The sequence below is a fragment of the Saimiri boliviensis genome, chromosome 5 (genome assembly GCF_048565385.1).
Source record: "Saimiri boliviensis isolate mSaiBol1 chromosome 5, mSaiBol1.pri, whole genome shotgun sequence".
Taxonomy (NCBI): Eukaryota; Metazoa; Chordata; class Mammalia; order Primates; family Cebidae; genus Saimiri; species Saimiri boliviensis.
Window position 1 is genome coordinate 149741374 of NC_133453.1, and position 13939 is coordinate 149755312.

Consider the following 13939-nt stretch of genomic DNA (forward strand, 5'->3'; position numbering starts at 1 on the left):
ATTCATCCACATTACTTCATATAAACTTTTTGGGAGGTATATTTCTATTTAAAAATTAGCACTAAAGACTTAGGTGTATTCAGGCACAATTTTTAAAGCCTGTCTTTAAGAGCATCAAACATGCATTTAAAATTAGCATACATATAACCATATGATGACTTCACACCTTAAGTACCAATCTACAATTACAGATTCTTAAAAATAGGAGTATGTGAAGGCCTTACTAAGATTGCTGAGAAAACAAAGGAATAGATTTTTGAAAAACCAAACAATAAACATGGACTCATGAATCAACTAAAATTTTCTTTCGTATCTAATTTATAATATATTTTTCCACGTCCTGCTAATTTTCTCTACAGATGCTAGAGTTTTTTTATCTTTTTGTTTTTATCTTAGATTTTAAGCCTCATACTCAGAAAGGTATTTCTGCAGCACCACAATTTGTTCTAAAGAGTCTCATTTAGGAGGAAAAAATTTATAATCCGTTTTAAGGGGAAATTTGGAAAGACAGCATAGTATGTGTATGTGTGGGTCGTGTGCCTCTGTGATGGAAATAATGATGTGATGAATTCTAGTTTCCCTGGAAACAGCATGACCAAAGCGTATTGTGTGTTCCTAGTAGGCTGTGGACCTATTTAGAAACATAACAGTATGATACTAAGTATGTTTTCCACTAAGAAATTCAAGATAGTTTTGCCCGTGAGAAGCCTGATTTTATTCACAGATCTTCTGTTTTCTGACCAGTTCTATTTATGCTGGGCTGAAAGGCAGGAGCCATTTACATTCACTTAATGTGCTTCCATGGGTTCATGAACGTTCGTGGGCCTCTGCCAGGCCTAAGGCGCAGACAGTTCTCCACGGAGCTACTGCATTCCCTGGGAGGTGTGGGCCCATGAAGGTACGGAGAGCACAGGAAAAAGCACACGCACGTCCACAGGCTTGAGAAGTAAGTGTGTGATACGGTTGGGATCTGTGTCCCCACCCAAATCTCAGGTTGAACTGTAATCCCCAGTATTAGAGGTGGGGCCTGGTGGGAGATGTATTAGATAGTTCTTCCATTGCTATAAAGAAACACCTGAGACGGGGCTGGGCATGGTGGCTCCTGCCTGTGATCCCAGCTCTTTGGGAAGGCCAATGTGGGTGGATCACCTGAGGTCAGGAGGTAGAGTCCAGCCTGGCCAATACAGCAAAACCCTGTCTCTACTAAACATGTAACAATTAGCTTGGCATGGTTGTGTGCACCTGTAATCCCAGCTACTCAGGAGGCTGAGGCAGGAGAATCGTTTGAACCTGGCAGACAGAAACTGCAGTGAGCTCCTGCGTGGGTGAAAAGAGCAAAACTCCATTTAAAAGAAAAGAAAAGACAAGAAATACCTGAGACTGGGTAATTTATAAAGAAAAGAAATTTAACTGGCTCATGGTTCTGCAGGCTGTACAGGAAGCATGATGCTGGCACCTCTGGGCTTCTGGGGAGGTCCCAGGAAACTTACAGTTATGGCAGAAGGCAAAAGTGGGGCAGGCACATCTGACGAGGTCAGCACCAGGAGGGGAGGTATTGTGGTATTAAACCACTCATGAGAAACCGCCTCATGATCCAGTCACACCAGGCCACACCTCCAATACTGGAGATTACAATTCAACCTGAGATTTGGGTGGGGACGCAGGCACCTCAGGAATTGTTTAGCACCATCCCTTTGGCAATGTCTGATAGTGAGTGACTCTGAAGAGATGATCTGGTTGCTTAAAAGTATGTGGCATATTCTGCTCCTCCTTGTTCCTACTTCTGCCATGGAATGTGCCTTGAGCTCCCCCTTTGCCTTCCCTCACGAGTGTGAGCTTCCAGAAACCACCTCGGAAGCCCAGCAGACGCTGTTGCCATGCTTCCTGTAAAACCTGCAGAGCTGTGAACCAATTAAACCCCTTTTCTTTATAAATTATCCAGTCTCAGGTATCCCTTTATAGCAAGGCAAGAATGGCCTAACGCAGAAAGTTTAACATGGAGCATTTTTTTTTAAATGTGGGAAGAAACCCAATGTATAAACAGGCAGAAATATATCCTTGAGGAGTTGATGGGACAGAAGAGGTGGAAAGATAGATGTAAAAAATTATATTGGAACTATAATGTGCTTTCATTCAAATGTGGTTTATAACATACTGCTTTTATATAAGCCGAAATGACATCTAGTGATAAAGTGGCTTTGTGACTGGAAAGATGTAACAGCACTGCTGAGTTGGGCTGGGCTGGAGGAGGGGTGTGGTGTGAAGGGCTTTAGAAAGTCCATGGACTTCCAGAAACCAGGTGCCCAGGTCTGCCCATCCCTGGCTTTTTGCAGAACGCAACTGGGAGGTGCCAGGGCAGACCTCTGAGAGCTTCTGGAGGGAGCACTACTCCTGCCTTACTCATTCTTCTAGCACTTAGCTGTTTCCCTAAAGGACTGTGGCCCGTGGACAGGTGGGCAACAGAAGGTGTGCCTACTTGAATGCAGAGAGCGGTGGCATGCTGGGTCATCAAATTGGAGATTTTACAGCTAAGGGAATATTGAAACATTTTGGAAAAATGCTTCTGTAGGTCAAATTCACAGTCTCCACCCCAGCATTTCATTCACTCCAGACCTATAGGTTCTGTTTTCTTTACAGGAAGCTACAGATGATTTTGGCTTCTTCAGCATCAGCACTAATGTTGGTTTGATAGAAAGCCCTGTGGCTTGCATGAGGAAATATTTCACATTATGATCATCCGGCCTGCACAAGTCCTACTCAAAGCTCATGCAAGTGTATTTAAAAACCACTGTGCCCTTGTACTTCTGTGAGTGGAGAATTCAGAAGGGCCATGGAAGTCTTCCACTGTGAGCTCCATGTGGACCCTTTCCCTTGCGTTGCACCCCAAGCCAGAGATTAACCTGCCCCGGTCCAGCTGCCCTCGCCCAGATTCGAGAATGCACTCCACTTCTCAACAGGCTGACCACCCAGGTAGGTGCTCTTTTAAGGGGCGTATTGGTTAGAGGAAGAAAGCCCAGGTCTGTGCCCTGAGGACACACTGGGGCAATGAAAGCGACTGTTGGGGAAGGTGTTACCTGGGCAAAAAGCAACTGGGCCAGGGTGAGTGTACACGGAAATGTCAAAAGTCAACTATATTGGCCAGGCCAGCGGTCCTTTCTGTATAAGCCTACATTCCCTGGTTTCAGTCAATTCTGGCCAGTCCTAGCTAGGTGCTCAGAACTCCACACTGGACTGGCTTGAGCAACCCCTGAATAAAACACCCCTGGGTGCCACGTAACAAGGACTATTTCACGCGTACAAGAAGCGTGGGAAGGGGCGTGTGGCTTGACATACACTACTGGGGAGAAAGCAAAGCAAGATCATGGAGGTAAATGCAGCGGCTGCTCAGCTGCAGGGGCCAGGAGGGGTCAAAGCAGTGGAGAGCCCACCCTATTGCTTAGGGGCCAGGTGGGGCCGAGGCGGTGGAGAGCCCACCCTATTGCTTAGGGGCCAGGCGGGGCCAAGGCGGTGGAGAGCCTACCCTGTTGCCTTCGCTCTTGGAACGGTCGTTCTTTGCCTTGGCTGTCTTTTCTGCAAGCTTCTTCTGCCTCTGAGGGCCTCTTCCAAAGAAAATGTAGTTGACAAAGGCGTACTCCAGAAGGGCCAGGAACACAAAGACGAAGCAGCCCATAAGGTACATGTCAATGGCTTTGACGTAGGGGATTTTGGGCAGGGTCTCCCGAAGGTGGGTGTTGATGGTCGTCATGGTCAGCACAGTTGTGATCCCTAGAAAAGAAACAAGGCGGTGAGAGGCTGCGGCTTTGCCACACGGGCCTCCGCTCTTCACTTTCCTTGTACGTTCTCTCCAACAGCTTGAATCCGTCGGAGATAATGGGTTGAATACTGCAGGTGACCGGAACGCAACAGAGCATACATTGCTTCGTCTGGGCGTGCGTCACGGCTCGGAACAGCAAGCTGACATCGTACTCTGGGGAAGTGAAGCCAGGCCGGGCATTCCCCGCCCACGGCACCTTGCTACCACAGAGGATGGAGTTTTGAGAGTAGAAGAAGAGATACGTAGAGAAGAAAAAAACATGGTTTTTATGAACCCTGGAAAAAATAAAAATAAGCCCAGAATTTAGCAAAATGCGCTAAGTGTCTAGTTAAGAAACCTCCAGGAAAAGGAATGAAGTTGAGGTGTCTGTGGCTCCAGAGGCAACGCTACCAGTGAGAGCTCAGGGAGACAGCCTGCGAGAAGAAAATCATTTCCACGGCAAAGCTTACCAGGAGCAAGAGGAATGAGCCAACAATTTTAAAAATTATTAGCCCTGAGCTCAAAGAGAAAGAAATAGCTGAGTGAAACTTCTGAGGGAAGATGATCTCACAGTGTGAACTCCCTTCTCAACTCAGAAAGAATCTGTACACAAGCTGCTTGGGAAATGTTTGCTCAAGTTAAGTGTTCATGATTTCATTCATTTTATAGAATCTCACCGTATTCTGGGGCAGGTCCTTTTTTTAAATGCTGTTATATTGACTTCTTTACATAGTATTGTATGGATCATCTCACCGTTTCCCAAATAGAGCTCGCCTTTGTCTAAAACCACGTAAGGACCATATTTTGCAATTCTCCCCCGCAGCAATAGACACAAAATTCTGCACTGAATCATCTGAGGCTATAGAAACCAGGTGGTAAGTTAGTGACACGCACAGGGCTTGTGGAGTTGAGCTGCGCTTACAGGAAGGGCATGGGTCACTCCCTTGTGGTGGGGTGGGATGTTAGCACTGCCGCTGACACGCTCTCTTGGAGACCATATTTCTGAAATATGAATACCTCTCAAGGAAGCAGACTGCTTCGAGGGCTAAGCTCCCTTCTTCCCACGTGACTGATGCCACCGAATGTGAATATGTGGCTTTCAGGACCCCAAAAAGAGAACAGGTTCTGCTGCACTGCTCTGTCAGGCCTTCCCTCAGAAAGGAGGCTCTCAAAGGAAAGAGCCTAACCAGAATCCTTCATCCTCGGTAACCCAAAATCCACAGGACATCACTGAGGCCAGGACGTCGTGCCAGCCCTACGGTTCCGCACCATCAGGATATGGACTCTGGGACGGAGCCCAGGCTCTTGGATTGCTAAGCACTCCAACTGCATCCCCTCTGATTTCCCATCCTGTCCTGGGAGGCAGATCCTCATCCTCTGCGTCCCCCAGGGAGGACCTCGCGCCCGCAGCACCCAGCTGGCTTGGAAACGAGCTGGGGAGCAGGCTAGACGGCCCCCCCTTCCACCTCCCACACGGGCGCTCCCTCCACTGAGCCTGAACTGCTCCTCGAGGCTAAGAGGAGAACTGAAGACTTGAGAAACTCTTTTTATGTAGAACTGCAACCATGGTTGCTGACGGAGCGCGTGGAAATCCAAGATGTCCGAATATTTTAAGATTCTCTTTTAACATCACACTCATGTGCCCCTGGGGACTTCTTACATTTGAAAATGGCAATGGGGGTGATTACAGTTTACAAATAAATGAGAAAACACCACGCAAATGCTACAAAATTAGGCATTCTCCCCATTATTCAAAGACTTTGTGGTGTTCCTGCCACTACCTTTCCTCCCCCTTCACCGTGAATGTGGGAAGACCCAGCGCTCTGCTTTGGTCACCGCTTCGCCTCTCCTGCTGGCTCTTTTGAATGGACAAGTGTAACACAGGCCTCAGCAGATGTCCCCGACAAATGGGCTGAAGGCGCACAGGGACAGGGACAGCCAGCGCATCTCACAGGCACATCCTGGTGCATGAGCCCCAGAAGGACCTGGGACAGGAACCTGCATCCAGATCCAATGGCACCGGCTCAGGAGTCCGTTACGGTAAGACCTGTGGTGAGAGCTCGGGTCTTTCTAGTTTGAACCCACACGCCGCCTGAGTTCTCAGCTTGAGAGGCCAAGGCACTGACTAACTCCTGTTGCTTTACTTCCTACGTGGGATACCGTGGATGGTGGTGTATTGTGGTCCCACAGCCCGTAAAGGGGAGCCACATGGCCCGGACCCAGAGCCCAGCTCTGCCTCTACGGGTCTCTAGGCATTTGGAGCTGCTGGAAGTCTAATGGCAATGTCTGAAAAGCTCCGGTGATGTGCCGATCAACAGTAACTGGCACTGTCAATGCTAACAGCAAATAATCATATGACTGTCATCATTCCAGAAACACCATGCTTCGGTGGCCTCCAGGTTTCCCGGCCTTTCCTTGAACTTCGCTCTCTTAAGAGAAATCATCCCCACCTGCGGTACGGGAGATAGCTGGGTGGTGGCTTCCGTGTTTTCTGTACGTTCAGCAGGCTTCCAAGTCTTTCTATAAATTGCGGGCCTCAACTTATTTGTCATTTAGATTATGTATGAAATACTGTATTGGAAAAGCTGTATCAAAATGAATATGAAAGAAAAATATAATTTCTTTTCATCATTTAATCAAAATATTTTGTTTTTCCTCCTCATGATAAATATTATCTGGCCAAATTTTATCAGTATGTATTTTCACCTTTAGAAGTACCAGTACTATTGCAGATTGAGCATCCCTAACCTAAAAATCCAAAACCTGAAATGTCCCAAAATCAGGAACGCTGGGGCGCCTGCACATGGCTCAAAGGAGATGCTAATTGGAGCATTTCAGATTTTGGATTTTTGGATTAGGGATGTTCAACCTGTAAGTATAATGCAGATACTCCAAAATTTGAAAAAAGCCGGATTTTCAAACTGGTTTTGATTTTCTGGTCCCAGGCATTTCAGAGGAGGGACACCTAAGCTGTATTCACTGAGGGTTTTGAGGAAGACCACCTAATCACAACTTCCTTCTTTAAGGCTTGGTGGTTGTTAACGCTAACAGTTCAACGTATCCGACGGTCTGACCCTGGGTCGCAGAGGCGTATCTTGCTGAAGCCCACAGAGAGAGAAGCTGAGGAGCATGGCTGTCTGAAGAGCCAGGAGAACAGGCCCTGAGTCCTTCCCACACCACGTGCAGGTCCGGCAGCACCAGAGCCTGGGGTGAGTCCTCCATAGAGGCCTGCTGGCCCTGTCTGTGCACAGGCTGCACTTTTAACATGCATTTACAAGCAATGCGTATTGACCACAGTGCAGCCCCTTAGGATGAATGCAAGAAGCACTGTGAGCATTTCAAAGTGGTACTACACGTCCAGCTGCTTGGGGAAGGGTGCAGGCAGGGGGATTTCTTCAATGAAAGACCTCCAAACTACAGGTGTATCCTATGAGGCTCAGCAGCATCTTGACGATTATGAGGGATCCTAAATAATAAGAGCTAATAACAATGTCTGGTTAGCCTTTTACTTTTTTACGAAAATCCATGGCTTTTACAACAGAGTGGACCAAATGACTCTTTACTGTAGTTTCACTGACACTTTAGGAATTATCTGCAGTAGGTAAGGGAGAAGGTCTGGAAGTTAGACTCACTGCACTGAAATCTTTCTTCTGAAACTCGGTAACTACGCGACTTCGCACCGGTCCTTCAGCTCCCTGTATCTCACTCTCATGCTCTGTTAACTGGAGCAACACTACTTCCTACTCTGCTGGGAGTCTTCTCCAGAACAGGTAACTACAGGAAAGGCCTCAGCAGAGAAGGTGCTGCCTAACTGTGTGATGATTTTCAGCCTTTATTATCCTGGCGATGATGATACTCAGTGCTCCTGACCCTGTGTCATACTTTTTTTGAATTCACCAACTGACGTTTCCCAGTGGCTGTAGATCTGGATTCAGAGACATGTCTTGTATTGGCAGGAGGGACAGAGGGAATCCATGAGCAGGTGTCATACTCAGAGCTGCATCTGTTGGGTTCTTGTCTGGCCAGACCCACAGCCCTGAGATCACAGCTGCCCTCCCGAGGTCAGGGTCGCCCTACCTCTAGGGAATATCCCCTTCGCCTTGGCTCTCAGGCCTGCCTCCCTCAGCACAAGTGTCAATCCTCCAACATTAAGCCTCAGCAAGCCCAGCCAGACTGTGCCTTCATCCCAGCCAGGCCACAGACGCACGGTTTGTTTATGAGAATAATGCTGTGTCATGAAGAAACAGCAGAATCTACTTTCATAGATCTTCACGAGGCTGGGTTGAATGTAACTCACTTCGGGGGGATTAACGGGTTAACGCTGTAGAAGGCAATGCTTTACAACTGGGGGGACAGGATCTGCAATGGCTAAGAAATTCAGATATGCACATTTTTGGCACACCCCACCCCTGTGATGTCAGATAATCACGGGTCCTTGGTACTCGTATTCCACTAAGTATCACAGTGATGGCAGATTCTCTGCAGCACACTCACGGTGAAGCCGTGAAATGTCAGCTTCAGGTCTCCGCTTTCATAGGCCTCCTCTCGGCTTGGGTGGGGTCCCAGCAACTTTGTATTTGTCTATTTTATATTATTTTTCTTAAAATAAGGCACTTGAAATTGTCTAAGCAAACAGCTCTGCATCATTTAGATCTGCCCCTGCAAATGTACCGTATCTCTGAATTTTCCAAGCGAAAAGAGAAGTTTAACAAAGAGCAATCTTAATATACATATATATAAATATATGTATTTTATTTATATATATATATATAAAACAAAGAACAATCTAAATATATATATATTTAAAGCAAAATCTACATAAAGACTGACATTACTGGGGAAGATTTGCAGGCTGTAGAAAAATCCTGGAATTTTTTTTTTTTTTTTTTTTAGGGAACCGTGCTTATGATACCTGTTAGAAATACATAACAATTAAAACAGCACTCTCCGTTTTTTGAAGCTTTATTCTTTGCAGAGTGGTTTTTTATTCACGTAATGCCCTTAGGAATAACTACCTGAGTTTCTCAGGTCATAGTTACGTGTTCTTTCCTGGGGAAAATGTCTAATCTTGATCACAACTATGTAAGTCATATATTTGCCATCCACATATACACATGTACTTAACATTTGATTAGAAAAGAAAACATGTTAGCCAGACACAGTGGCTCACGCCTATAATCCCAGCACTTTGGGAGGCCAAGGTGAGCAGATCACCTGAGGTCAGGAGTTTGAGACCAGCCTGACCAACATGGAGAAACGCCATCTCTATTAAAAATACAAACAAAATTAGCCGGGCATGGTGGTGCTTATCCGTAATCCCAGCTACTAGGGAGGCTGAGGCAGGAGAATTGCTTGAACCCGGGAGGCGGAGGTTGCAGTGAGCCAAGATCGTGCCATTGCACTCCAGCCTGGGTAACAAGAGCAAAACTCTGCCTCAAAAAGAAAAGAAAAGAAAGAAAACATGTTAATCAACTTGAAGTCCTGGGAAAAGTTGGTCAACAGAAAAAGGACCGGGTGTGGTGGCTCATCCCTATAATCTTAACAATCTGGGAGGCTGAGGCAGGCAGATCGCTGGAGGCCAGGAGTTCAAGACCAATCTGTGAAACATGGCAAAACCCCATCTCTACAAAACACTAAAAAATTAGCCAGGTATGGTGCTGTGCGCCTGCTGTCCCCGCTATTCAGAGGTAGAGATGAGAGAATCACCTGAGTTCAGGAGGTTGGGGTTGCAGTGAGCCATAATCATAACTGTGCCACTGCACTCTGGCCTGGGCAACAGAGTGAGACCCCGTCTCAAAAAAGAAGAAAAAGAAAAAAGTAAAGAAGGGATAACTGCAACCCTGAATTCTTACATTTTTTTGGTGACGTGCTTTGCCAGAGAATGTGTTGACAATTATGTTCCATCAGTTTTTATAAGTACTATTGATACCTTCGCTTTCAGGCATTAAACTCAACCCTACCCAAAGGGAAAGACTGCAGATTGCCCATGAGCTCTGTACTTACATAAATGTATTTAAATAATTATTTTGTCCATGTAGTTTCATACTAATCGGCTGAGTAGAGAATAATGTTTCTGAAAATAGAAGCCTTCCCTTAATAATCAAAATGCTAAAAATAATATTGGAACCTATAATACATATTGTACATCAGCTAATAATCCAGCTGTCAAATAGCCAATGGTCAGAAAAGATCACTAGAGTCTTTGGGAATCATTTAGAATTGAATTCCATATTTTAATGCTCATTAAATTGTGTAATTCCAATTCTCTGCTGTAGTATTTGACAATTTTTCTGACTTAAAAAAGAAGAATGCACAATTAATCAAGTCTTCTTCTGGGCCATGGAATAATTTTGAACAGGAGATGGTAATCCTTGCTTTAAAATTAGTGTCAAAAATAGTTTTATCATGCAAATATTCTGCAAGCATATTTTCCCTCTCACGGGCATGAACATTCACATTTGAGCCTTGTAATTAAATTAACACATCAAGGGAATCGTGCGTGAAATTAGTGTTTCAAGATAAAAAGTAACTACATGGGCAGTGCTTGCGTCACGATGTCAAAAAATGGTAGTTGAACTACAGCCTTTGGACTCTCTTAATACTGTAATGATACGATTACTTTACATTTAAATATTGCTTAAAAACAGCACATACCAAGAGCAACTCTAGCAGCAGATGCATCGTAATTGATCCAGAAGGACACCCAGGACAGAATTGTGATCAGTATAGAGGGCATGTACGTCTGGAGAATGAAGTATCCGATGTTCCTCTTCAACCGAAAGCTCAGGGACAGTCGAGGGTAGGCACCTGTGGGAAAGAGACAGGGATATGACGGGGAAGAGGCTGGCAGAGAAGAGAGTATCTGCTTTACGTCCGCGCGTCAACAGCATGCATTTGAAACGTCCGTGAATGACGCGTGGTCCACAACCAAGCAGTCTTCCTCTGTCTGCTAATGGTATTTATAGAAGAATTAGGAGCGGAGTGCTTTTCGGTCTATTTATAAGACAGTGATGAGGATGCTCTTCTAAAGCTAAATGCTCCGTTGAGAACTATCCTTGGAAAAACTTAGAAGTTTTTAGCTAAGAATCCAGAATAATGCCAAATACCTTGTTTATTCTTGAATGAATGACTATCCCTTTTTCCGTGTAGACAGAGGACATGTGGCTCAAGGCTTTCCTGGGCAACAAAAAGGCTTTTACAAGTTGTCCTTCCAGCCCTCCTGGAGTTCAGCCCTGAACACAGTGTTGGAGGCACTGCCCAAGAGTAACTGGGCCAGCTTGGGGCCACCCTAAGAACGAGCAAGGCAGAGAACAAGTCCAGTCCTGGAGAAAGCAGCAGCGCACACTGAAGAGGCATCAAGGAGAGTCTCGAAGGAGCACCTGTCTGCTTTCCTGCCCAAGCGTCCCAGTGTTAATTCTCGGACTTGAACATTTCACTTAACACACTTTGGAATCCCACCACCCACCATGACAGAGTGAGGAAATGCGCCATTTATCACACCACATTTGGCTCTGTATTTGCCCTTTCTGTCTTTTATTGATTGATTTATTGATTTTTTTAGACAAAGTCTCACTTTGTCGCCCAGGCTGGAGTGCAGTGGTGTGATCCTGGCTCACGGCAACCTCTGCCTCCCTGGTTCAAGCAATTCACCTGCGTCAGCCTCCTGAGTAGCTGGGACTACAGGTGCCCACCACCATGCCTAATTTTTTTTTTTTTTGGTATATTTAGTAGAGATGGGGTTTCACTATATTGGCTAGACTGCTCTTGAACTCCTCAACCTTGTAATCCGCCCACCTCCGCCTCCCAAAGTGCTAGGATTACAGGTGTGAGCCACCGCACCTGGCCTATTTTGTTTTTCTTAGACCAAGGCAAGTGTGGCCTGTTTCATCATGTCCATTTCTACAGGCCACGTTCCAATCCTTCTGCTCCTTGTTTTCTGGATTCTGATGGCAGCTGCTCGAGGGCCAGCCAGTGAGAACCCAAGGACCCTCTCTAATCGGCTCCTCTGATTGCTCCCCACATGGGCAGGGGCAGATGCCTTCTTTCGGAAACTGCCCACACCCTTAGCTCCAAGAGGCCTCACCTTTCCTGATCTCCTACTGCAAGCCTGGCAGCCTCCTATTCTCCTCCTGCCCCTAAATGTATGCACTCTTCAGACTTCATTCCCATCCCTTTCTGTGACTGTCCCTAGATTCTTCTCTTGGGCAGCCTGATTCACTCATATGACTACTACCATTATGCAGGAGATGAATGATTTTATCTCCAGGCCTCCGAACTCAGCATCAACCGCATTTGCAGCCAGGATGATATACAAGAGAAAATAAATCACCAAACAAACCCAGCATTTCAAGGCTGACGGTCTCAGAAATTTCCTCCAGTCTTTGTGTGTATCTGCATAGAGTTTCTCTTACACAGCTCTGATCAACGCATACATCACATGGCATCATAGCGTACACACTTTCAGAGTTGTTACAAATTATCTGTAAACACAATTTTCAATTCTTCCTAATGCTCCATGAAATATAGACACGAGGACTCTATAAATACAAATTCCTGAATGCTGTAGATTTAGGTGTTTTCAATTTTTACAAAACTATAAATAGTACGCATAAGGATATGTTTGTGCAGAGCTGTTTTTCTATATTTAGACTTATTTCTTTAGGACTAATATGCCAAAGGAGGATTGGTAGAAAAAGGTTTAAAGCTTTCGGTAAATATTGTCAAATTACTTTGCAAAGGAATCACACCAACGTATACCACTGCCACTATCATCTCATCTTGTAAATATGGCGATACTGTAAGTTATCTCTTATAAATAGCTTCAGATAAATTCCGTGGGAAAAACTTGTCCTTTCAATTACTTTTTAAAAACTGAGTATTTCTTAAATGTATGTTTGTTCTCTGGATTTATAAATTATCCAATTACTCATTTATTTTTCTCATTTCTCTTTCCTCTGATGGTTTTTACCTTTTCATTGAAACACTTTATATGCTCATCCTTGCCTGTGTTCTCTGCAAGCATGTTCCCAGTTGTCTGTTGTAAACCTTATAATGGCTTTGAGCGGAGGACACACAGATGCCTAACTTTTCGTATGTGATTACATCTTTATTTCATTTTTTTCCCCTTGTCATTGTTAAAACTTGTGTTTAGCCTTAGGTGAGTTCACAATACAAACCTATCTGCAAACCTCTTTGGAGGGTTGGCCATTATTTCAGCATTTGACACGAGGTGCAAAGCGAACAGGTTTCTCCAGCACCAGCTGCAGAATGAAGCTTCCCTTCATACACATTTCATACAGGTGTGTTGCTTTTAGACTCCGTTTCCTGTAAATGTGGCCCAGGGCCCTGACGCACAAGCAGAGGGGCCAGACGTTCCCCTCCGGCCTGGGCCTCCCGGCTCTGGGCCTCGCACGGCTTGGGCATTGACGCTCACTGTCCCGCCACAGTCAAACCCTTCTCTGGCTCGTTGCTTCCCATAAACATCAAAACACCCATCCAGGAATTTTGGTTTCTCCTTTTCCCAAATTAACACCAGTGTTATTTTTCGGCCATGTTTCTGCATTAAGTAAGCATAACACTTTTTTTTTTTTTTTAGTCAAAGAAGTTCTCACTGCCTCAGAATATTCATCTGTTTCCTGCCTCTGCTGACTCACAGCCCGGTTTTGAAGACGTGTCTTTCCTTATCCATACTTCAAGGTCTGGTCAAAGCCCCATCTTCCATGGATCGTTTCCTTTTCCTCCTTCCAAATGTGAGTGATCACCCTGTTGAATGTTTTTTCCTCATTATTCATATTATTTACTAAAGTAACTTCAATACTGGCTCTTAATTCGCAATTCCTGGCAACCTCAGACCTTTCTTAGCCCTTATTTGCTTCTCCTTGCTTCAGGTAAAGCTTTTGATAATCTACCATATAAGGAACAGTCTCTGTAGCAGTCAGGACAGGTTGTCCCGTGGTACGGTAACAAACAGCCCCCAAATCCAGTAGTTTGTCACAAATTGTTTTTCCTATAAAAATCATATCCACATAGCTCCCTCCTTCTGCAACACTGTTGGCCTCTGTGGTAGAAGAGAGGCCACACATTTTTCCCGTCATATTTAGGGGTCAGAGCAAGTCTCATCACCAACGTTTATGTCAGGAGAACAGG

General features: G+C 45.2%; 1 protein-coding gene across 2 annotated transcripts in view; it reads right to left on the reverse strand.

The window, feature by feature from the left end:
- The window catches only part of GABRB3 (gamma-aminobutyric acid type A receptor subunit beta3), a 290847-nt gene that overhangs the window by 13069 nt on the left and 263839 nt on the right, over nt 1-13939 (reverse strand). For both annotated transcript variants that reach the window (XM_074400139.1, XM_039480066.2), the window contains 2 exons: nt 10448-10600; nt 3521-3765 (listed from right to left, as the gene is read on the reverse strand). In XM_074400139.1, coding sequence (XP_074256240.1) covers nt 3521-3765; nt 10448-10600 — 398 coding nt within the window. The remainder of the gene's footprint in view (nt 1-3520; nt 3766-10447; nt 10601-13939) is intronic.